At 38.9% G+C, this 26,274-nt stretch overlaps 2 protein-coding genes across 2 annotated transcripts in view; both read right to left on the minus strand.

The window, feature by feature from the left end:
* Window positions 1-129: 129 nt before the first annotated feature.
* clstn3 (calsyntenin 3) lies at window positions 130-20,895 on the minus strand. The gene is made up of 19 exons (XM_067509204.1): window positions 20,601-20,895; window positions 19,689-19,755; window positions 16,893-17,015; window positions 15,463-15,673; window positions 15,062-15,270; window positions 13,808-13,957; window positions 12,363-12,548; window positions 11,987-12,274; window positions 11,416-11,528; window positions 9,788-9,947; window positions 9,038-9,097; window positions 8,776-8,924; window positions 7,657-7,805; window positions 4,648-4,874; window positions 4,344-4,505; window positions 3,565-3,710; window positions 3,262-3,397; window positions 2,213-2,397; window positions 130-2,135 (listed from the first exon to the last, which is right to left on the minus strand). The coding sequence occupies exons 2-19, from the start codon at window positions 19,753-19,755 to the stop codon at window positions 1,986-1,988; spliced, it is 2,871 nt and encodes a 956-aa protein (XP_067365305.1). The 5' UTR covers window positions 20,601-20,895; the 3' UTR covers window positions 130-1,985.
* A 378-nt stretch (window positions 20,896-21,273) lies between these two features.
* The window catches only part of lpcat3 (lysophosphatidylcholine acyltransferase 3), a 17,124-nt gene continuing 12,123 nt past the window's right edge, over window positions 21,274-26,274 (minus strand). The window contains exons 9-13 of the mRNA XM_067509206.1: window positions 26,188-26,274; window positions 23,892-24,039; window positions 23,444-23,599; window positions 22,810-22,953; window positions 21,274-22,718 (exon numbers count right to left, since the gene is read on the minus strand). The exon at window positions 26,188-26,274 is cut by the window's right edge and continues 83 nt beyond it. Of these exons, the coding sequence (XP_067365307.1) occupies window positions 22,834-22,953; window positions 23,444-23,599; window positions 23,892-24,039; window positions 26,188-26,274 (511 nt within the window). The 3' untranslated portion in view covers window positions 21,274-22,718; window positions 22,810-22,833. The remainder of the gene's footprint in view (window positions 22,719-22,809; window positions 22,954-23,443; window positions 23,600-23,891; window positions 24,040-26,187) is intronic.

A 26,274-nucleotide genomic window follows, 5' to 3' on the forward strand; every position in this document is an offset into this window, starting at 1 on the left:
TGTTTGGAAAACTTTCATTTAAAAAAAAATTCTTGTAGATTATTTTTCATGCGTGACCTCACTTTGTAAAATACTTTTAAGTGTTATTTTAGTGAGGACCCTATTCTAACAAGTAAACCTTCTCATGGAGACGTCATATAGTGTTTTTATTATGAATTTTGTAATGTTTTCTGACAGTTCTCAATAACAATTAGTTAGCATAATCCATTTCATCATTGTATCAATAATTACAGGTAATGCTCCAATGGTAACATAGTAATAATATAAGTTATTAATAAATGCAATGTTTATTCCTTCTTAACATCACACTCAAAAACGACAGGCTTTATTTACTGACAGGTTTAGCACTACACATTGATAGGCTACACAGACAGACAGCAAGAGACACACAGGGAGAGTGAGGGAGAGGTGAAGGAAAAAGGCAGGGTGAGGTGAAGAGAAGCACACAGTTGTACATTCATTGAACCAGAAATATCAGATGGAGTATAAAGCAAATAAAAAAAAAACAAATAAAAAAAAATTAAAATGTGAAAAAAGATAAATATGATAAGTATATAAGTATCACAACAATGTGCCTTCACTTGTCTGTGACTCAGATATTGACAAGTTCTTAAATTACAACAATATTACACACAAATTAAGAGACACTCATCAAGCCAGGGATTATCATCCTTATCACTACTACTATTATTATCATTTTTATTATACTGTTTTCTGATGCTGTAAAGGTGATTTGTCAAATAAAAACAAAATAGTAAATCATAATCTGCTCCCTCTCAAAGTGTGCAGAACAAAAGTAGCTGCAATAATAATAGTAATAATAATATCATAATATTAATAATTGTATGTACAGAAAATTCATTACAATCAATACAATCAAAACTGCCCAAGCTGAGCTGACATTCTGGAGACAGCATGGGTAGCATTATGAAGTGTGTGGGTGGGTGTGTGTGAGAGAGAAAGAGAGACATCTTTCAGTTATTGTGATAGCAGTGAGTGAAACAGTGCAGTGAGAGTCGTTTAGAGACATTCCAGTGGTCACTAGGAGAGAGAGATCAGAGGATGGGTTGTACCAGTTTTATGGCTGTTGGTGATGGTTTGTCATTTAGTGGCACAGGCTGAAACTTCACAAAGACTCCACTTTGAACCATAAAGCACAGTGACGTAGCATGGACTCAACACAGAGGCTTTTTCACTTTATTGTTGGAGTATTGCAGAAGTTCCAACTTGTGTAAACAATAAGGTGGATGGATGATAGTCCTCAAATCTTATCATCAGGCCATCATAACAATAACCAGGGGCTGCACCACTAAAGAAGTCACAATCCCAAAAAAAGAAAGGTACCTGCAAGCATTTTGTTTTTTTACATTTTTGGAATGTCTGACCGCACTGTCTTCACTCTGTGGTTCGAGGGACGTGTCGAGAAAGGGATGCAAAGACTTGAGAAAAGAGCTTGTTAACAGGCTTTTCACTTCAGTCTAATAAGACAGAGACATGTCAGGATCAAGGCTTGTGTCTTAGGATCTATTTGAGGCCTGCGTGTTGCAAACTGTTCCGCTTTTCACATGGATGTGAAGATTTCATTCTGTGTTCGATAACAAAACATAAAATACAATCATATTTTAAAAACAAAGAATTGTCATTCAATCAGTATTACACTATACAGAAACATGACCATCATGTGATTTAGAACTGGTACACCACATAAAATTTTGGTGGGATTTGCTCAGGCGGATAAATTACATCAACTGTATACATTGTGCCATTGAACATTTAGGTAGAGAACAACTGCCCATAGTTGGCTATAGGTCACATATGGCATTGAGTGTCAAGAATATTACAGTGACTGTGTTGTGCGTAGTGTCTGTAAGTATACATTCCTTATACTAGTGGTGTCAGCAGTCGTTGATATTAAAGGTGTTGAGTGTGTGACTGGTGAGCCGGTTTGTGGTTTCCATGAGAACTGGTGCAGAGATACATGTGGCTCAGTAGCGACGGGCGTTGCCGTCTCTCCCCTCCTTCTTGATGATGATACGCTGGTCATCGTTCGCGTCATCAGGTGACTCTGCTACCTCGTCATCCTCCTCTGCCTCTCCCTCAGTGTCCGCAGAGATCCCCATACGAGACTCGTAGGACTGAAATGTGAACGACTGGATGAGCAAAACAGCTACTATTATGCCAGTCGATAATAATTATCGAACTGATTTTTTACCTCCATTGGGTTTACGATGATTGTGAGGGCAGAGTCATCCCATTGGCTGCTGCCCTCCTTAGCACCGCTTCTGGCACCTTCACCACGGCGATGGATGGAGCGAATTCGGAAAACACCCAAGATCACCATGACAACCAGGAAACCCACACACACCATTATGATGATGGTGGCTGCTCCCGGCACCACTGTAAAAAAAAATTATTAAAAAGTGATTCTCATGGAGGAAACAATAATCCAGATGTACAAGATATGTCTGGTCTAGCCAAAGCTGCCCATTGACCAACTTGTCAATACAAATAAAACACAATAATACACTGCACTGTTGCACTGCATGGCATGTTCTTTTGTTAAAGTAAACAGAGACAGTTTATCAGATCTAGAAGATCAAGTGTGTGCTAATAGGAAAAGAGCCCCCTATTTTTATTTGGAAATGCAACTATTTCCTGACAGTTTTTAAGGATTTATTTCCTTATTGGAACAAATGTGGACCCAATCACTAAATGGCACTGTTGCTATGAAACCATGAAAAAAAACAACAACTATTATCCAAGCTAAAAATCTCCTTAACAGTAAAGTTCTCAGGGGTTTGCTGTGTGGGCTCGATGATTCAACCTGTAAATCTTGTCATTATGAAGTTATTGCAAAACTGAAACAGCAGAGGTATAGATCATCACACAGTCATTGGTTTGACTGTGTTCATGCTGTGTGTTACTTTTACAGCTCTGCAGGGTTAGACACCTCTCTTTCACCTCTCTCGCAGGTCTCTGAGGTCTTTTGATTATGGTTTGGTGGTTGTTCCTATCTGAAGGTGTAAAACTAAAGTAGACTGTGCCTTTGAGGTTATGAATCCTCAACTTTAAAACTTTTTGTCACATTTTTTTTTCCATCTATGGACACTGTTGACCCAAGACTAGCCTTGTTTACCCTTCATTCTTTTATTTATATTTTTGGTTTCCCTTTTATTCACCCTTCTTTTATAGTGATTTTTTTTCTTTTATTGTGAAACTTTTAAAAGTTGTGCACAGTACACAATGAGAGGAAAGTTTCACCTGAGTTGCGGTGTGGATTGGGCAATGTGTGTCCACTCAGCTCTCCAGCGTGATGGGATGGATGAAGAAACTGCTGCTGGGAGGCCAAAAGATGCGAGGGGTGGTACAGACTGTCCAGAGAGTGGAGGAAGTTCACCTATAAGGAATGAAAAAAGTGACCTCACCGGATAACACACACCAACACAGCTACTGATGTTTAACTACAATAATCTAAGGTCTCATTTCTAGATTTCATTTATGCACCACTCCCAAAGGTCATGAACGAAGTTCTGGGCTCCCAGGCTGACTGACGATTCTCCTCACCTCCAGAGTCAACTCATTGCTGGTGTATCTGCCATTCATCTCAGAGCAGGACAGGCGGAACCGCCTCTCGAAGCGGGCTGAGCCTTTGGCCAGGTGGTATCGGACAGAGCGAAGGACATCCTCATACACCGAGATGGATTCAGCACCTTGAGGGAGCACAGGACAAAAGAGAAGACAGGGAGTCAATACTGAGATGATAATGGCAGAGGGGAGGGGGAGGAGATTAAAGTAGTTTGTAGCTACTTACTGACAACTATGAGTAGCCGTATCAGATGGATGGCTTTTACTTTTATGGTGATGTTATTTTACTGAAATTCAAAGAAGCAAGCAAACAGCATTTGCTTCATCAGCTTTTTACTTTGAGCTTATTTGAACAAATTTGATATATAAAATGTTACACATTTATGTGCACCAATCAGGATTTATAAGAATTTGAAAATGAAATGTGTCAACAGCTGCAGGGCTGTTTTTGCTTGTCTATTAATCAATTTTGATAAAATCAAACTCACACAGTCCTGGTAAAGCATATTACCTAACTTTATGAACTCTCCTTAAAAAAACTGTTTTCTGAACTTTATCTTTCATTGTTTGTAATGAATATTTAATGATATATAGAGAAACACTTCAGGAACCTGGGGGTTGGGAGACTATTTAATTGATATTTCTTGGCATAGTTTCATATTTGTGTTGGTATTTGTTTTGTGTTTCAGCACAGATTTTTAAATAACAGAGAAAAGAAAAAAGTTTTTGACAGCTGGATAGTTCGTGCACTGCTGTACCTGTGATGGCAATATAAGCAGTTGTGTTGATGATTTCGAGTCCTCTCTCTCGCACAACATCCATGTCCACTAACAGCTCCTCCCTTTCTGGGTTTAACTCCTCACCCAACGGTTGCACCTCACAGCCATCCAGAGTGTGAGCTACGGCGTCGGACATCAGAGCTAAGATGTGATGGAAAGGGCAGGAGACAAATGACATCATTACCCAACAGGCAAAACCTGAGCACCTGACTATTGTTTTGGGAGAAACCTAAAGCACAGCAAAACTGTCTCATCAGATGGAGCTGTTTCACATCTGACTCACCTCCACCCTCCATTCCTTGTGCAGCTGTGTTGACAGCATGAGACAGGGAGCAGACGATCCGGAGCTCGGGGAATAGGGGGACACCACGGGGGCCTTCAAACTCAGGGGCAGGGCGAGCCAGATGAGGGCCAACCCCAGACAGAGAGATCTGAGGGGCATCAGGCTGGAGAACCACCAGATAGCCCTCTAGAGGTTTGAGGGAGAGGCAGCTCTCCTCGTTGAAACACCTGGCATGGAGGAGACATGCGTCACAGGTTAGATAACTCAGCAATTTCTAGTGAATGCAAACAAATTTTTTATCCACGTTAGCAATGTGGCTGTAAGAACTGCAATGGAATAAATTGTCTCTGCAACTACTGGACACACGGTCATTAATTTTTCGTGATGGCCATAGAAGAAATTCTGCAGACTTTACTGATTCCCCCCAGCACCACTGTGAGGTTGATATGTTTGTGAAGCATCTATTATCATGAATCTGTTACACACAAATGGCACATTCAGCGTGAATGAGAACAACTTTAAAAAATGAGCATGCCACAAATTTAGCAGAACTTTAATAATACTGTCAGATTTACAATGGACAGTCCTCGAGAGCCTGGATGACTCTGGATAGCTTGTCCTTTGACATTCTTGTCAAAACCCAGCATTATCCACAATGCAAAACAATCACTATGTGTTGTTTTATTCTAGGAGCATTATTCATAATGCTGCTTTGAGGTGCGTAAAGCAGAGATGAGCAGCTCATATCTTTCAAAAAATAATTTTTGTAATTTGTAGTCTTCAGACTCAAGCTTGAGTTACATGGGTCTATTTATTAGATTTCACATAACACCTTAAAAGTTTAAGTACAATAAGTTCTTACATATGCAGTAGTACTCAGCAATACATGAAAACACACCTACGATCAATGACATTGCCCTTAAACTTTCCATAACTTCATCATTAGGTCAAACCCATTTTCATTGGCTTCAGATGTTCGTTTTCTTTGCTAATTAGCACGTTTGTGAGGATAATATATTAAATCAGTGTAAAAATAAGCACATTTACTTAAGTAATGTATTTCTACTTTTCTATTTTCTACTATTTAATACTTATAACATACTTTTCATTTCCAGAATCTGATTGACAAAAAAAAAAAACTATAATAGTAAGACTTCATTGATCCAGACAGAATTTAACATTTATTAACCATCAATACATATAGTAATTAAAATACTTTTATATAATTATTAAATTCACAAATTCATTACCAGTTGCATCTCTCCCACTACTAGCAAGATAGTTACCAAGTTAAACGTTACCCCGGCTAAACAATGACAGTCACTGCATGCAGATTTTAGCTTTTAATTTAATGAACCACTAGCACGGCGGGCGACTCCTCTCAGATTAGTAGCACCGTGACTAAGAAATGTTGAGAAACTTGGCACAACAATCATGTCCCAGAAGGTCTAAATCCAGTGCAATGTTTCCACAATCCAGTTCCCTAATTCCACCACTTTGGTCCACTGTGACACTGAAAATAGCAAATGTCAAACTACTGTAGCTCTGCTGTGACAAATTTAATTTTTCTGCCTACTTGTATTTATTCATCTGCGCTATAATTCTGCATCACATTTGAAAAGAGATTAAGCAGTGTGTGTGTGTGTGTGTGTGTGTGTGTTACATTTCAAGTATCAGAGAAAGCAGCTGCTTCTATCTGCCTCTCCAGAAGAGCCTGCTGTTCAGCCATCTGGGTAACTCCTGGCCTTAAATCAATTTAATCTTTACACACGCAATAAAATAAGCTGAAACTTAAAAAAAAAACAAACAAACAAAAAAAAACTCTGCTGCACTTGAGAAAAAAACATGGCAAAAAAAAAAATCTGTCCATGACCTTGAAACAGTGGGGTCTTTAAAACAGTCTGTTGGCACTGAATTGTGGGCTTGTATTTCTTAAAATCGTATAAACATGCAACAAAAACAACAGTCCCCAAAGACAGTAAAAGGAAGATCTGCAAAGGCAGAGACTCTGATAAGATCTCATTTGTCGGCAACAGGCTAGTTTTAGTATAAATACACAATATATTACATAGCATAAGCAACAGACTGTTCATCCCAAATTGAATTAATATTTAATCAGCTAAAAGTAACTGCAAAAGCCAGAGAGACAGTTTTCAAGTTGTTAAGCATAGATAAACACTGACCCGGAAGCCGAGTTCCTTTTTTATTTCACATTCAGATGATTCTGAATGATGAACCAGTGTGAGATATTTTTTCAGAGATTGTGTAAGAGCTGAAAGTTATCAAAATTATATAGGCATTACAAATAAATATATTTGTATTTAAATAGAAATAAGTGAATGGCATCAGAATAATACATTTAATTGGCTCTACACTAAAAGAGAACATCTAGAGGAACTACTTTTTATTGTAATGCTTAAATAGCCTATTATTATTTAAATTATTATTATTATTATTTAATTATTTTAGAACATAGGAGAGCAAAGCAAAAGTTACTTGGTTGCAGAATGTACAATGAGATATTCCTTCTTATCTCCTCCTTTGACATTTTCTCTATTCAATCATTTCTGTCATGCCACACCAGTCCTTATCACAGCCAAGGCAAGGTCCACATTCGACGGCTTTGAGGTCAGTGGAGAGAGGAGCAGCAAAACCAAAGGATGATGTTTTATCTGACTTCTAGAGGAAAACTGTTTAAAAGTGTCTAGTTAAAAGCATCATTGGGGATGTTCAAAGCAGTGTGATCATTTATATTCATGGCATCATACAGTATTCTATGCTACTGCCATGTCTTTTATTGCCTGCAGTTAGTCGTGTGTTTTACAGATGCATTTTTATGTTGTTTTTCTTTAAAGTCATATGGACACTGAAGCAAAGCTGCAGCTACAAAAGGTTAAAGTACATACAAATATGTACACCATTGGTGATAATTCACGTGCATTTCTTTTCTGATTGATTTTTATCTGGATATGTGTTGATGTCAAGAGGCCTGAGTGTGTGTTTTTGTACCTAAGCGAGGTGGTGAGTTTGAGGGGTCGAACTCCAGGGGTGGCGAAGCGTAGAGAGTTCCTGTAGGTGACCTGCTGTACGGCTCGGTTAAAGCTCTCAATGTCATCTCCCTCCAGCACCAACACTGACTGGCTGGGGTTCACATGAACCTGCAAAGTCAGAAGACAAACTTGAAAATCTACCTTTACATACAGTTACAATACAGGTGAACAATGTTTTGGCAAGATTTCAAACAATGAGAAAACAATGAATCATAATTTTAAAATAATGCAACATATATCCATTATACTTATCTATAGTATAAATATTATATTTAATACATGTATTTAAAGTTATATTTATAAATTTATTGTGTACTAATGTGGACTAATTAATTAATTTCTTCATATAATGCTGGGTTGCTTGTTAATTCCTGCACAGGAATCAGTAAACTCATACTTTAACCAGTGATAATACCCAATATATCCAGTACTGATTATAGTGTTGATTTGAATCTGAAAAATAACTAGCAAATGTAGAAAAGTACAAAGTACAACATATGCCTCTGAAAGTTGAGAAGAGCAAATTATTCTCAAGTAACGGAAAGTATAGTACTTGAGTAAATCTCCTTAGTTATGTTGACAACAAGAATAGCGGGAAAGTATGGAAAGTAAGCACACAGAAGTTAAATTAGGCAAATACGTATCTTCTGGAAAGACTTTTAATATCCTACAACTCTTTGAGCATTAAACCTTAACAGCTTGTATCCATAAACATCAAACATGGTTTGGTGTGTCTGAAATTAGAGATAATTAGAGTAAAAACTGTAAACTTTTATAAAAGTATGTAAATACTTCCTGATAAGGAACATGTAATGATGTGTTTACTGGCAATGTAAATACACCAAAGACCGAAATTTAGATGTTTCTCCATAATAGTGGGACATTCAGTGGTTTACATTAACAAAAAAGGAATTTTGGAAATTATTATAAATATTAGTAAAATGAAGAATTTGCTCATGAAACAACATAGTAAAATAATGTATATGTCTAAGATACACTTTTATTGTTTTATTTTATAGTGTCCCATTGAGCATCCTTTCTCTAACATTTGGTATCATACAGTTTTCTGAGTTGTTACCTTCATGCCAGAGCCCAGAGTCTCCAGGTCTCCAAAGTCTAGACCCTCCCTACAGGCATAAAGACACTCCACCACACTGTGAGGCTCCACACTGCCAGGACGGATAGTCACCCCCGACAACAGGCCGTGATAGCCACCCACATATTTCACTAAAGACCAGAGACAACTCAGCGTGAACACTTTTAATATACACACGATAAAACGCCAACAACACAGCAAAACAGCAAACATGCTGACAACAGAGTGAAAACAAGGAGGTCACCTGAGTCCTTCCCCTCTGGGATGGTGTTGTTTAGTATCTCCTTCTGCTTCTCTTCAGGCTCTGCAGGGAAAACCAGAGCAGGGCAAATGGGAATAAAAGAACAGAAGACACAGAGAAAGACACTTGAATTTACTAAAGTATAAAGCCAGCACAAGCGAGACAATGCATGAGAAGAAAAAATGAAGACGGTTTTTGAAAATGCACCATCTCATTATCTAGCAGCAGCCGCTGATACACAGGCAGCAGAGCAACTTCCACAGTGCATAAGAGACTGTAAATGTGTGTGTATTTCATTACTAATTGGCAGTCAGAGTTTCCCATTTTAACCATTAGTTTGGGTGCAAAGTGGCTGATAGCTGTCTGTCCTCGTGTTGTTCTGCTGTGCTGAATAATTGATAAGTCAGTTATATTATTAGCCCTCATAGGCAAAATGCATCAACCACATTATAGCTGGGTGAAATGAGGGAGTAAGTGGCATGAAGCAGAAAATGTCTTTTGAGGTATTGTAGTTTGCTGGTGTTAATGTCAAAAATGGCAGCCAGCTATCTTGTGTGATTTAAATAAAATTTCAGTGTTGGAGGAATGCAAAGAAAGAAGCAAAATGAGCAATTGCTGCTCACGGCATTTATGCAAAAAAAACACACAAAAAAAACTGGGGACTTGAATTAATTGGTGTCAAAATCTGTTATTAAGCTGAAAAGAAATGTTAGTCAGTTGTAGATTTAATGAGTATAAATTCCAGTGTCTCACCCCAACAGGCACCGATGAACATCCTCTGGTGGGGCGCAGGGTTAGGGATGGCTCCATTGTCATGGATGAGGGCAGGGTCAAAGGTCACACCATCAACGTACAGGGTCACTGAGGGGAATTGGACACTGAGTGAAAGATGATGCCACTCGCTGTCACACACCTAAAGGACAGAGACAAAATAAAGTCAACATGAGCCTGAACAAAATTGGTGTCGTAAGAAGTATTCTGTTCATTTCCCACCTTATGTGCTAAACATATTAAAAATAACAGTACTGGTTCTGCAGAAAAAGGACTTCTGGGACAGATGTAATATAAAGAATACATGTGATGTTACTGTTTTTGTAGCTGGTCATGTATTTATATCTTTTTTTTAGATGTAGTTACTGTAGGTGCAGTGGTTCACAACAAGAGATGGAGCCTTAAAAAGGATGACACATAAATTCTGTTTCATAGATTTCTTTGGTTTATTTCATATATTTGCTTATTTATATATGTTTAAAGAGGAAATGTCTCTTTGTAGAACTGCTAACAAATTATAAGTGTGGCAAAGGGCTCAAAATGCACATCTCAAAGTGGTACCACTAGTGTTAACTTCAACATTTATAACAAATAAACATTAGTAAAATCATAAGTAATTTAAAGTGTCACAAAGACTGACTGGAAAAACTAAAGTCAAATACAAGTATGTCTTGTATGTAATTATGTGTGAGTGTGAGTAAATGTACTCAGTTATTTTCACTCAATGTTTTATCAGTGTTAATTCCTATACTAATATGTTTTAGCCTTCTATTATGGTTAAACAGGGGTCATACAAAGAAGAAGAAATAACACAGGCTGAGGGGCAGAAAAGAAACACCCGGGTTATAAGACATTGTGGTTCAGACAGAGGGATTTGATAAAGCTCCTCTGTATCAGCTCAGCATCCTTTAATCCATACTGCTTCAGACTGTCTGGGACAAGTGGCTCTAGTCAAAACAAACCCTCCACACCCCCGGACCCCGACAACAAACTACATACAGACAAGTATAAAAGTTCCCCACATGATTAATATTCAAAACACTTAAATAAAACGAACCTTCCTTTTTCATGTCTTCTGATGCACGCACCACTTACATATTTAGAAATTTAAATATGGTTGAAAGTTATGGCATATATAATTCAGTTTAAATTGTATTGAAAATAAGTTTCATTTGTTTTCTATTGTGCTTTCTACTGCACAATATTTAGTTTGGCAAGAAAACTCAGCTAAAGAGAAATAAATCCCTCTATCAGCATAAATTCTATTATTTATTGTTTGAGTTCAATTTGAGTTCATTGGTTATTTTAGAGACTCTTGCGCTTATTACTCATTTTCAACAAAACATAATTTTCAATTCAATAGAGGTTAATGTGTAATAATGTTGTAACTAATGTTCTCCATGGCATATGGAAGATGCACATTTTGTAAAATATCAGTTGTGTAATCCCATGTGGGATTGGTGACATGTTTGGCATGACCCATACACAAAATTAAGTATTGGATAAGCACACTTTCAGTAAAATTCTAAAAAAAAAAAAAAAAAAAAAAAAAAAGATAAAGCAGAGTAAGTGAGATCATTAAAGTTAAGCTTTGTCATTCCCCTTAGTACCTGCTCCAGTTTCCACAAGAACTTGACGGGCCGTGCAGCTGAGACATCAGGCCAGTAGAAGAGAGAAAGGCGGCAGCCATGGACGGAGAGGGAGTAGTGGGAGAAGGAGTCATCTGTGGAACAGGTGAAGAGAGAAACAGAAATTGTTGGTGGGTACGTGCAGCCTTTCAGAAAATAACAATTTGTTAATTACAGATTTTACTTTCTTTACACAGGAAACATTTAATGATGATGCTGACTTTCAGCAATGTCTAAACAATTTTCACACAATATTCTACCTAGTGCCATTACAGTGTTTAACTGTTCTTCTGTTGTCCACTGTGCTGCTCAAGTGGAGCAGCTGGAGGTTAAGTGCTTCCCTCACAAGCACCTTGATAGTTGTGATTAAAGCTATAAACAGTTTAGAGGATTGTTTTCTAGGCATAATTTCTCCTGCAGCTCTGTGGATGTGAATATGTTACCTACTTGGGACTAGAAGGAACATTTCTTTTAGCTTCATTTGCTAAGATTGCCCACTCCATCCTCCATTCGTTCGAAAACACTAAAAGTATGACTCTTTGATGTAACGCACCATTCTTGACAGTGCTGCATACAATAGTCTCCTCTTCCTTGCGATTTCCTCTGGTCTGTGTGGTCGCAGGCTGGATGTTGGCACCGCCCCTTCGCATCCACAGCTGCAGGGTGAAGTGGTCACCTGACAGTGCCGAGACAACCGAGTCAGGGACCACAGCGACATGGTTGGATCCGTTGAAGGAAAAGACCAGTGATGAATCAGAAGAGGGCAGAGTGGGCAGAGCTGATGTCCAGTTGGCTGCAGGAGATGGAGGCGGGAGGAGGTCGACCTCTCCCCTGACAGCACCTGAGGAAAGAAAAAAGGGGGGATATTACTGAAAAGGGATTCTACCATTTCATAAGTCATTAGAGTTTCCACGTAAAGTGGAACACACCACACAGTCGGCGCACAGATCTGTCAGAGTAGCTGTCTCTGTCACAGCCCTTTCCAATGTGGCCGGTCTGGAGTTCTACGGTGGCCTGGATGTTCCATACAGTGTCTTCGCATGTCTCCAAATGCAAGCTGGGGAACAGAGGGATGCTGCCTGACCCGGGTGTGTACTCTACACGCTTAGTCCACCCTAAAAAACAAAAATGGTGGCAGAAATATGACCTTTAGTAATAAATCATTTGGATTAAAAAGTACGTGGCCTTTATGAGAAGATGCAAATAACAAAACAATGCAAAAAGATTGAACATTAATGGAGATGTGGACTGATGTTCAGCAGGTTACTCAATCCACTTTATATTGTCTCAAAATATTTACCTATTATAAATCAATACATTCTCCTACATTGTTACTGACATGTCTTTTCACTCCACGTTATTATCATTTAATGTCACTGTCTCAATGTTTTTGTTTTTTTAAATGCCAAGGCAGCTGGAAAGGGCGGATATTTAATGTGTGTGTGTGTCTGTGTGTGTGTGTGTGTATCATTATATCATCATTATATTATTTAACTATGACATGTTTTGTATCCTTTCTATTATTGCTAATGTTATTATCAAGCCTATTGGTTAATATTAGTTTTATTTTCATCATCATCATAATTATTACTACTATTATTATTGATATTATTCCAAACAATATTATTTTAATACTTTGCTACATATATTTATGTGTTTGTGTATTCTATTATTTATTTATTTATTTAATCTCTGTCTGTTTTAGCTAATATATAAATGTATATACATTTTGGTAAGTATTATATAATATATAAGCTAAAAACATGTTTATATCCTTAATATGTATACCTGTACCCTGTAATTTCCCATCCCCATCCCAACTGTTGTTTATTTTATAATTATACCCTTTCTGCTCATCCTCACTACCCCTCCTCACTTCTCCAACCCCGACGCACCTTCACAAGCAAACATACACTGTACACAGGTAATACATGTCTCGTATCTCACATTGTTGTTATGTTGTTATGTTTTGGTATGTGTGATTTTTACTGGGGTTTTTTTGTCTGTTTGTTTTGGGTGAATAAAAATAAATAAATAAATAAACTTGTATTTAAATTGTACTACACTGATTGTGAAATATTAATATAAATGTAATGTATTAATAATAGTGTGCCTCCTCATGCTGCAGGAAATTCTAGTGTTAAAAAATGTTGCATATATGATTTTATTGTCACAGTTTAATTAATTACCTTCCCTTGATATTACTTAGCTTCAGCAACGCCTTCTTAAAACTGACACAAAGGAGCCTAGCGGCAGCCCACACGCATTCCAGCTCAATCAAAAAGTAACTATTTTTTTTTATTAAATGGCTAAAGCCATGTGAGAGTTATATGATAATCAGGACAACAACAGAGCGATGTGCTGCACCTCTTACCAATCCATCCTGGTTTGCAGGACGGCTTGACCGTGACAACAACTTGGGCGTCAGCCTGAGCCCGGTTCTTTCCACAGTCGAAGGCGGTCACCCAGAAGGTGTGAACACGCTGACGCTTTGAATCCAGTGGCTCTGTGTTCTTAATGTTACCTTGGAGACGAAGAGAGACAGAAAAACACAGACAGAAAAGATAAGAAATAATGAAACAAAAAATGAAAGGGGAGCATAAATAGGAAGGTTAGTCATCAACAACAAGCTTGCGTAATTGAAAACCTAGCACAAATAAAGCCCTCATTGATAAAGCTTCTATCGCTCCACATAGACATTAACAGAGCCACTATCCTCTTCAGTGCACTACATTCAGGAACAGAAATTGGAAAAGCTAAAATAAAAAAGATAAATTGCACAGGTCAGAATGAAAAGTGAAGGGTTTTTAGAAATAAAGGTAACATCGAGCTATTGTAATAGGCTGACAGAGCTCAGCATGCCAGCTGACAAACAACAGGTCAGAGAGGAGATGCTGTGACATGGTGAGAGGAGAAACAGGGATGAAAGAGATAGCAGTAGCTACGGAAAAGACAAAATAAGCAGACAATGAAAAGCCTGCAGCATCAGAAGAGATGGAACAAATGGTCTCTGTGCTGTGGTACCAGTCGGGCCCGAAAAAGAAAGGAGCCCCTCATGCTCTGCAAAACCTCCAGAGAAGTCCAGGACATTTGTGCAGAGTCACATTTTCTGCAGGGTTCCTCTTCAGTAGCTGTGTCACTTTACAAAATGGCTACAATTGATCTGCTTACCAACCAGTCAATGCATACAATAACAAATTGTCAACAGTCAACAATCTCCAAAGAAGAATTTAGGGAATCTAGCAGCACTTGGGAACAAAACGATGCTATAATAAAACAAACAGCTGCTACAGTGCTTGTGCAGAGACAGAACAATAGTCCTCCCACACAAAGTCTATTTTAACATGTTTTCTTTCTACCTTTGTACCTGTTTCTACCTGTGAGGAATAAATACCTGCATATCTTTTCACTGTGTCACTATGCAGACATCAATATTTCAGCATCGTCTGCTGTGTGTTTGTCATGTATTGAGAACATCCGTCCAAGACTATTGACTTTAGTGATTCTACTTGTAGAAGGCCAATAAGCAAAATAACATGGTGACTAGTGAGAGTTTAATCACAAATATCAAAACGTTTGCATGTTTAACAGCCTTTGAGTTCTTACTACAAGATTAAACATATCTCACCATCGTTGTCAACAGCAAAGGGCACATTGGGAGTGATGATGTCATAGAAGCAAATCTGGCTGTACTGGGGGGAGCAGTCAGCATCCAGAGCCTCCACACGCACGATTCGGTCAAAAAGACGCCCTTCTGGGACTGAAGCCTCGTAGCGGCGCTCAACAAACACGGGGGAGAACTCATTGACGTCGTTTACACGAACATGCACAGTGGCCCTGAGGGAAGTAGGAGTGGGAAGGAAAACACAGAGAGAGGCAGATTAGTGTAACAAAAGGAAACAGGAATGGTTATGTAGTCTTTAGTCAATAGTCACAGTCAGAGGAAACTGTAGACAGTGATTGTAATTTCTGGTAAAAACATGAAATATCTTCTATTTAAATATCATAGAGAGAGGAAGTTGCATTAACTTGTGGGATTTCTTGCTGTTCACTCCGTCAGGTCCCTCTCCACAGTCATAGGCCTGGATAGTGAAGCTGTGCTCCCGCTGGCTCTCGCAGTCCAGGGGTTCCTTAGACCGGACCAGACCCTCACCGGTGGAGCGGTCCAGAACCACTGCTTCAAACTGAACTGAGCCTGAGCCTGAGGGCCCACTGTGGACCCTAAAGCCACAGATTTCACCTGGAAGAGGGATGAAGAAATTACTCATTAATCATGTCAGAACATGCCAGACTTACACACACTTTGCATCCAAATAGCAATCTTTTCAATAGGCAAACTTAATTTATAATTATATAATTGTGTTCAACAGCACACTGCTTAAAAAGATTTTATTTTTTTTAATTCACAGCTAGAAATTAAACTTGCATGCTAAATGTATACAAAAAAATCCATTTATACTACCCATCTATAGGCCCATCATCTGGACTAAAAAGTGGATTTACATTTGCGGTGCTTGCAAACTTTACAGCCCTTGTCCTGTTGTCTCTTTCTGCTAAAAATCCATTTCTAGCAGAGATTAAACTTCTAATTATGCATTACTCCTTCCATACCCTGTCCATTGTTATTGGCTCAGTTATTCTACTGTGTTTAGTTTTTTTCTGCGAAGTACAAACTTGTGCAAAGGCCAATAAAAAAAAAAAATTATATTTGTGGACTCTCTCTCTCTCTCTCTCTCTCTCTGGTCATGTTATCCATTCAGCCTTATTTCAGAACAGTGCTGACAGACAGACCTGGTGATCATTTTTTGAAGATAGAATAAACCAGATTTCTGCAGATACTCAAAGATAAACCTTTGAAATATCAACTGACATAATTTAAAGGTAGGGAAGATTTGTGCTCCAACAGCTAATTTTCTCTTCCTTCCTGACACGGGTCTAATAAAATTCAGGGAACCCCGGAGTAATTGTAGTTGATCATCTATCATTTGACTGAACGCGGTTGTTTCCAGGACTCCGAGTGCAAACATGATAACCTTATTTCATCAGGCTGCAGAGGCAGAGCACTGATAACTGCTCCTGCAACGAAGGATTGAATTACACTATGATGCTCTAAAAATAGTGGAATCCATGACTGACTAACATGGAGCTTTAATGTTTAGACTCTATAGGGAAATATTACTGTCTTTTTGAAATAATCAACACCATTTTCACTATAAATAAATCTAATCCTTAAATTGGTCACACAGCTGCAGAGTCACACACAAAGTTAGATCATTTCAATTTGGCCTGGTGAGATTTTCAATTTGGCTATGAAAGCACTTGATTTGACCTATTTTGAGCGGTAGCCAATTCTGTGGATTTGCAGGCAAATTCATGAACTAGTTAAAATTCTTTTGAGCGGTTTTAGTGTCTTCTCTCTCCCCATATTCTTCCATGCCCTTTGTGGCTGTTGGTGTTACCGGCGTAGTGAAGAGGAGCGTCTTTGTCCAGGGCAAAGAGTGGGGGATTGAGCAGCACGGTGTTGTCGTTCTCCATGACAATCCCCTGGTACTCTGTTTCGATCCATGGCTTGTGCTTATTGGCTGAACAGAAAAGAGAACGAAGAGGGTTTGGGTTAAATGGAGCAATTAGAAGGAACCAACGTGCCTATTTTTAACACCCCATTATGGGCAAGGACATGGTGTGCATGAGTGAAAAAACACACAATGTATGTGTGTGTGATCACAAAGACTCACAAGTATAATCACATTCACACCCTCACAGACTTCCTTTCTTCTCTTCATATAGACCACCTTCTGTCACCTGTGTCAGACACACACTTTCCAGGTTGGCAGTATAATTAATGCCAATCAGATTTCACCTTATCACACACACTGAGAGCGTTATTGTTCATATCAATCAGCCAAACTGGCCTGCTACAGGCGCTGCAGAATAATGCACTACAAACAGTCGAGTCAAATCGAATGCCTCGGGTTTACCGAGAATTTAACCTTTAATTGCAAATTAATTATTCATCCGTGAGCTGAATGTTCTATGCTGAATGATCAAAGGCCAAGTTAATGAGCCAGAAGGATGACGATTTTACACTCCAGCAAAGAGCAAAAACAAAAGCTGGAGTACCTTCCCTCTGTTGTCCTCAATCTCCAAACACTGGAGCTACAGAGTCTGAAATCAGACAGAGGCACAAGACTTGTGTTTTGCAAACGCTTTGTTGTCTTCACAGTGAATTTTCCGGAAAATCTGTCTGGAACTAATTCTGCCATCTCATCTGTGAGAAGACAGTCAACAGAGGAAAATGCTGCTGGTTCTGGATCTGATCAAACCGCTCTCACTCCAAAGACAAAGTGTGTTGTTTTTCACCACGTACAGACGCTGACATTTTATGCATACTTTTCACTCCTTCTTTACCACATTTTATGGAAATACTGTATTTAACACATTATTTATATACTATATATAAATTCACCATATATACATTCATTTATACAGTATACTATATAGACACATTCATATAAATAGGAATACTTATTACCCAACTACACTATTTTGACGGATAAAGTGTCTTGTTAAAATGAACCTAATTATTTACCAGCTACAATCATAAATTCTGCTTACTTTCAGTTTTGAGACTGTAATGTAAACTTTACTTATAGTAATATTTCAGTAAAGTTTTGGATCTTTTTGTTTCAAAGTATTGCTACTTTTAGTACTACTTTTAGTATAGCAACCGAAAAAGAAATTGGCAACTATTTTGATAAATTAAGTACTAAGTAATTATACATAAGAAATTTTCCAAACAAATTTTCCAAATATTTCCTAACTGTTGCTTCTCAGTTGTGAGAATCAGCAGTTCTCCTTTGACTTATCTAAACACAGAGTGAATATATTTGGGTACTGGTCTATTACCTGTACAAAAAAGATATTTGAGGAATCAACTCAGCTCAAATGGACAACAATTTCTCACAGTTTTTAGCTGAATCACTAGCCACAATATTTTCTACAACAAAGACATTACTGTCAAATGTCTACAAGCAGCTGTATTAGATCTTTGCCTGGATAAAGGGACTAAAACTGGGAAAATTATTATTCAAATAAGGAAATATCTAATCAAAGGCTAAGTGCACAAATCTGCTTCTATATAATTGAGACAAATTTTGTTTGATATCAAAAAGCTATTGAGGTTCAATACCCAACCCTGATTAAAGATATTCATCATCTGTTTTCAAGGTCCAGACTGACTCTGCCTCCTCCTCCTCTATTTCCACTGTACTCGACCATGTCTCTTTTTTGGTCATTTATCTCACAGCCTCTGTTCCCTCCGCTGATCTGCTCCCTCCCTCCCTTGTCTGCTCTGCTATATAGCATTAATCTGAGCATCAGTTCTGTGGATTACATCCAGGATTACAGATTGAGAAGCATCCCGTTCCATCTCTCTCTGTCTCCCCTGGCAATCCTCCTCTCTCTGTCACTTTATTGCTCAACATTACACACCCATTCCTCCTTGTCTGTCTCCCTCACACACACACACACACACACACACACACACACACACACACACACACACACACACACACACACACACACTCTGCTCTGGTATCTCACACTTTTCCTTTTTCCCCCTCACATCACCTGATCTCACGTACCACCTCTCTCTCTCTCTCTCTCTCTCTCTCTCTCCACCACCTCCTCCTCATCAGCCTGCGGCTTTTCATCCTCGTCCTCTCCTGTCACAGCTGCTTCTCCTCTGTCACTCCAAACATTCCTCCTGTCTCTCTCTCTCTCTTTATCCCCATGTCTCTAACACTCCATCTCTCCTTCAATCTGTATGTCTTCCCTGCATCACACTCCTCTATCCGTTTCCCTGACATTCTCCTTCCACGCTGCGTGTTTAATTCACCTTCCCCCCAGTATGACAATCATTGAAATAATGATGTCAAATGAGAGTCATGATGATAAATCTTATTTTAGACAGGGAAACAGATTTATCGTCTTCTCAGAAGAAAAGTACTAGTGAAACAGGCACGTGCACACTGGGTCATGAAGAACAAACATGTATGCGTGACGTCTTAGATGTGCTGTTTATGTAATGAGGAAACTGACACACATGACAGATAGCAATAAAGTCAATGGCAGGATTTCAGGGCAAAGCAGCCATGGCTCTGTCTGAAAACCTCGACAGGTCAGCGTGCTCCCATGGCAAACCATCATCTCAACACTTTTAACACAATTAACAGTGAAGAGGACGAGGAACTGACCTTTGTTGCCACTGGCAACCGAAGTCAAGCAAAGGAGGAGGAAGGAGAGAAAATTCATTATGTCCATCTGAAGGAGGAAAAGAAAAGGTAGAAGGGGTAACAGGGTGGGGTGAGGAAAGAGGGGGAGGAATAAAGTACATGCATAAACAGCTGATCAGCAGTGAAAGAGTAAGAATGTACATGTACAGTAAGAAGGCAGAGATCAGCCCTATCATATGGTGCACAGAGGGCTGTGTTTGTGAAAGAAACTCACAACCAAAGTGACATGTATGTGCCCTTTGATAGCAGCTTAAGAAAGACCATATAATGAGCTAAACTTTTCATATTAAACTGGCATAAATAAACCATATAATGCTGAATTGTTACACCGTAATACTGTAGTCTGGCCTTGCTAAAAAAAAAAAAAAGCTGGCGAGCCTGTGAAGCATGTACATACCTGGACACGAGTGTGTGCGTGTGTGTGTGTGTCACTGGAATAGTATGTGGCTGTGTGGGTGTTTTCCTATGTTTTAATTGTGGCTTGTTAGGTTAATAAAATGCAGCTGCTGTCTTGTGGCATTAGCCACAACTGACAATGAGTCCTTAGGGGATTTCGTTTCTCACAGTGCTGCAGTCCTTGATAAGCAAATATGTAGGAGATTCGTGGAAAAAATTAGAGATGAGATATGGGATCTAACATGAGACTTGATGTGTTCACAGGTTGTTCAGGCTACACACAGGTCCAGGAGCGGGGGATCATGCTATGCGACAATAATCCGGCGCTTTTACATTACAAGCTGGTACTGACACACAGAACCAGCTTGAGCTACATGCCTGACTACAGCCATATTGAGACATATTACTGGTGTCAGGAGGGGAAATGTCGCAGAAATGAAGGTTAGCTGTGCCAGAAAACAGGGGATGGGACATTACCGTGGTGAGTGCGGTGACGCTCCTGGTTGGTACCCAGCCTCTACGCTCGCAGCATCCGCCTCTCACGCCCCTGCCGCTCGGCAATCCCCCGCAGGCTGAAAACAAACCAAACCTCCAGGTGAAGGAGGACGCACAGATTATCTGCAACGGCAGCTTAAGAAATGACAGGGTGTATTTCAGCCTGTCGATGATGAGATGTGAGGACGATTAAGAGGCCAGTGGATGTCCTTGTTTTTTCGGCTCTACTGAGGAGAGGAGAGAGAGAAAAAACGGTGGGAATATTACGCTGGCGTCCCCTCCCTCTCGCCGTTTTTTAACCCGCCCACACTGCGTCCTTCTCCCCCCTCCATCCCTCTCTCTCACTCCGCCCCCCATCGGCTCTGTAACAGACTGCTGCTCTGGCTGTTTTTTGCTGCTGAACGCACATTGAGAGTGACTCAGACTTCGACACAGCAATTTATCTCATCACCTTAGTTTTCAGTCTTGGGCCTGCGTTTTTCAGTGACACACTTGTCCCCATTTTTATTAATAACATCCACATTTCCCACAGCTCCAGTCTCCCAAAAGCAGACTGCAAAATGACGTCATATCACCTCTTTCTGCCCTGTCCTCCTGTCAAACAGATGAAGGCAATGGGACATCTTCACAGACACAAACACATAAACCAGAAGTGCTTGCTTGAAATGCAGCATTTAATGAACATTATAAAACTGTATTCGAAAATCACTCCCCCACCATGCCAAGTTTTCTTCTTTAACTTTGTACATTTGGTAGGAATAAGGCAAAAAGTAGTCTTTTGAAACAGCCTAGCAATACACATCAATTAATAACCCCCATGTCATAAATACCACTAAAATCTGGGCTGTTGCTACACTGAAGTGTGTGTGTGTGTGTGTGTCAGTGTGTGTGTGTGTGTGTGTGTGTGTGTCAGCATCAGTGAAGGGAAAGCAGCAGTGCTGGGCCTTCTTCCAGCATGCCATGGATCAGACAATACAGCCCAATAGAAATGAAATTAAATACAAATAAACAGACATTCCCACAGTAGGGTGGGACACTTCTGCCTAACACTTTCTTTAATCATAACCTGCTGTTAGAAAGAGAAGAGCAGGTCATAGTTTTAAATGATCACTTTTTAATTACAAAACAGATTCTGCCTCCTATTTGCAGAGACCAGGAGCTTAACGATAAGTGACTGTATGGTTGGGGCAGTAAGTCTCTATGAAATGTCTGAGTTTCATATCTGTGTATCTCAGAGCTGAATCAAGGCAGACAGAGGAGCGGACTCAATAGAGGGGAGGACATATGGCAAGAAAATAAAAACAGTCAACAAAGGAAATCAGTGGAAATCCATTAATGAAAACTCTCTCAAAGCTATTACATTGTTGTTTCCATAAAGTCTTTTAAAAAGCTAGAATCAAGTCTTTTTCCCCATCATAAAGTATAGTGAACTCAAAACAAATTTACCGTAAAAACATTCATTGATACAAGGCCATTTTTTTGTCAGGTGTTAGTTTACAGTGTGTAATTTACAGTGCTTGTGTAACCACTGGGAACTATTCTTAAGAATCAACCCCCCATTATCATTATTATGTGGCTTTTGCAAAAACGTGTGTGTGTGTGTGTGTGTGTGTGTGTGTTGCATTATAACATTAGAAAACCCCACATACGTACACTGGCACTGTGCTTAAACCTCCTGTGAAGGTTTACTGCTGCTGTTAATGTGGTGCTAGAATTGAGACAAAGAAACAAAAAACAAAAACAAACAACAACAACACCACACTGGAGTCAACAACAGACTTGTGAACCTGTGACAGGTGAATGCAATTTTGAGTTGACAGTATATGCAGGTCCCTCAAGTTCTACAAGATGATTTAACATAAAACAAAGAAGCAAAGGAAATCGCCCCTGATTGGCTCACAATTACCCTATGTGGCACGATGGTAATTTCCTGTAAACATTTTTCCAAATGTTTATAAAAACACTCTTCCCATTTAAAACACAAAAATATATAGAAATTTATTTTTACATGGACATATATTACTAAAGGCCTTAAAATATTTCCGTTCTGCTCCTCAAACGTCACAGTTCCCTTCACTGGATTTTTAGCCTTAGATGGACCTGGAAAGAAGAAATGATAATTTCACAGCTTGTCTTTTGTCTTGATCACAACACAACAAAATGGCCAAGCATAAAGTGTACACTTGCTTACCATGCAAAAGCTCAGTACCAATTTTTATTCCTGCTTTTTCTGACTCGGTTCTTTCTTAGGCACCAGCGCCTTGCGGAGGTATGGCATGATTAAAAAGGCTACGAGGAAGAATACATGACCACAGAAATAGACTGAAGAATACACCTAAAAAACAACAGAGAAGCACAAGTCAAATGAAGTTCTTTTACACATCCCATTGCTATTAATGACCCCTGCTGTCTCAGCTCCACCTGTCCACCTTTCTCCAAAAAGCCAACCACCTATTTTCAAGCCCCTTATTTACTGCCTTACAAGATACACTTGTCCTTCCCTTTGACCATCAGCCACTTTTCTCTTTCCTGTGTCCAAGATCAGAACCAGAAGTTCACCTGACAAAACTGCCCCACCCATTTCTTGTCTACCTCCCACCTGCCTGCTACTGAAAAATGTGTCTACGTGTTGTTAGTTGTAAGGGGTTTTAAGCTGAGTAAATCAGGCTTCTCTATTTGAAACATGTTCCTCACAAACATAGTCCCTTGCTTAATTTTAACAGTGTCCCTATCTCTCCCCTCCTTGTACCTGACCTATGACACCCGAAGCCTAAAGATATAAGTGACTTGTATCCTATGAAACTATGGACAGAGATACGAGTTACCTTGAGCCATTTGTCATAGGAGAAGAGGCAGAATGGCACCAGGGAATAGCCCATGAAGAGCCAATGGACAAACTGTTGTACTACATAGATGAGAGGGTACAGCGAGCTGTTGGCCAACTTTGTCAGCAAGGGACTGTCCTTCACTAGTGCCAAAGCCTGTCACACACACACACACACACACACACACACACGAATATTCTATAATGATCATACAACAAAATACATAATAATAATAATACATAGAAAAAACTGATTATTCCATAGTTAATATTTAATTACAGCTGAGGTACTGAGGAAGATTTGATTGATAAGGTTATGCTGTTTATTAAAAGTAGAATTATCAAAGTGAATTTACACGATGCATCTAAAATGCTAACGATTTTTTTTAAATAAGCATTATACAAGAGATAAACCACCTACTGAAAAAAACCCTAAATGTAGCTCATACCTGTCTCTCCACAGTGATGATGAAGAACTCCATGGAGAAGCACAGGATATATCCAGAGTGAAGGCCATGCCATATTGCCAAAAAAGCCAGTGTTGACACATGAGACAGGGTCTTATTGCCCAGGAACTTTAACCGTTTGAAGACATGTCTTTAAAAAAAAAAAAAAAAAAAAAAAAACAGAGAGGAGAGAGAAATATCCAACTCAGTATTGAAGAGTTTAAAAGTATTATCTATTCTGACTAAAAATCTGCATGACAGCAGTCAGAAATCTTAATGAATCAGGTATTGCTGTCTATACACCAAGCACTCCCTGATATGGAAGTTGCTGTTGCATAGCAACTAAGGTCTAATAGAACATTTCAACAACTTTACATCCTCTACAAAAAGTACTCAACAACTCAATGGTGGCCCTGAGTACAGTATTAAAAAATGTGTGGTAAGTGCAAGCACATTATATTTTCAATTGCCCCAAACTGTTTTTTTTTTTCTTAATAGCACACAGTGATAATAGTAAAGCTGGTACAGAGAAATACAGTCAGTCAGAAATACAGTAAGTATTACTGTTTAAATGCCTTGCTCACTGCCTTTACAAGATCTATTTGCTTTAAAACATAGTGACTGTCAGATCATTAACAGCACCCAAACCCACACGGGTTCACACTTTTCTGACGTCAGCAACTGATCAGGTGTGTAGAAGTGACAGTGTAAGAGCCCCCCACCAATTCTTTTCTTCTTCATCAACACTATGTTTAAACTCAAGCGCCAACCATGACTATGTGTTGGAAGGTGAACGTTTTAACACGAGGACGGAAAGTGTAATAAGAATAAACTGTGACAAAGTGCAGTGGAAAGTGATGTAGTACATTTTTTTGTGACATACATAAAACATGGGACTTAAACTCCCACTGACGAATCTGCTCCAATTAAAGGATAATAAATAGCAGCATATGAAAACACATTTGGGTGGATGTTTCCTTTGTTTTTTGATTATTGTATGTCATGATACTGCACCCCTTTTCTTCTGCATGCTTTACAGCGCCCGACACGGGAATTACCATTACAGGCTGTTTATCATGATGAACCAACTCCTAGTAATTATGTAATTGTGATGAATGCAAAGGCATATTGATTTACATTTTATTTTACAAATCTACTGGAAAATTAATTAAAATGTAAACTGTATTTGAATGTAAACTCAACTCATAACTATTTTGTGGAAAAAAGGAACCGTGCATAATTTTTAGTTTGAATCATAGAGAACCCTTCGCCATATACGGTTGCTCTTTTTCCAATTATTCAGCTTCTGTGATACAGTTTTAGGGATTAAATTCCCTAATCACAGTACAAAGTATGAATTTTAATCCCTTACAAAAATGTCATCCTAATAAACACAACAACAATCAAACTCAGCATTATCTGAGTTCATTTATTAACAATTTGCTTAAATGTGGCCTGAGAGAGTTAAGTTTGGCACATACAACTAAAATTAGACTTTTCTTTTTTGGGTCAAAAAATGACAGCATTTGTAGACTTTGTCTTTGTATCTAGCAAAAGCATAAATGCTATTCTACACTACAATGTCGCTTACTTTACATTACTAGTTACCTGCTGAGAGACATTTCACATCTTTACAGCTTACATCTAGTTTACATTCTGTGTCTCATGCTCATTTAAATAGTAGAAGAAACAACTAATCCAAAGTGAACTGGACCATGTAATAAGCTGTATGTTCTGTAAACTGCTTTGCTTACTATGGTCATAATCAAATAGTCTTGCATGTGCAAAGAATTTCATACATGAAGCCCCTGTTGGTAAACTGATTTTCCTTTGCTGCCAGTAAAGCAAACTCTTGATTGAGGTTTTGGGGTGATGTCAGGCTTTTACCTTTTTTGAGACACACTGCCACATAAGCCTATTGGATTGAGTGACCTACTTAATTGTTTTCATCTAAGTAAATATTTAACTTTTACAACCCTACTTTACATGCTTAATTTTTAAAGCCAAGTGGGCCCAAAGTTCAACTGAAACTGAAACTAACAGAAAGTAACCTGTAAAAGTGCCCCTTTCTGTTCATCTGCCTATCTTTATCAGTTTACTCCCAACACAAACACAATAAACAAAACAATAATGTCACTATATTTTAAATCTATTTAAAAGCCATATTCCCAAAATAAGTCTGGAGTAGAGGAGAAATCAGACACCTATGCTGCATGTATTTACAAATGTCTGGTAACCAGGATTCTTTAAGTGTATGTAAACTTGTTCCCACTTTTTTTCCCCAGACGAACCAGGTTACTGAACTGCAGCAGCCCAGGCATTAGTGTTGATGTTGAAAGAAGCGATGGTTCCTCCAAACAGTGGTGTAGTTTCAAAGAGCGAGACC

Source organism: Channa argus, chromosome 7, assembly GCF_033026475.1.
Source record: "Channa argus isolate prfri chromosome 7, Channa argus male v1.0, whole genome shotgun sequence".
NCBI lineage: Eukaryota > Metazoa > Chordata > Actinopteri > Anabantiformes > Channidae > Channa > Channa argus.

Bases quoted from the DNA above. Each gene is read 5' to 3' on its own strand.
- clstn3 (XM_067509204.1), bottom strand. From the start codon at position 19,755: ATGGACATAATGAATTTTCTCTCCTTCCTCCTCCTTTGCTTGACTTCG. The intron at 2,398-3,261 runs GTGAAACTTTCC...TTTTTTTTACAG, and splicing joins CAATCCACACCGCAACTCAG to TGGTGCCGGGAGCAGCCACC. The intron at 2,136-2,212 runs GTAAAAAATCAG...TTCACATTTCAG, and splicing joins TCATCGTAAACCCAATGGAG to TCCTACGAGTCTCGTATGGG.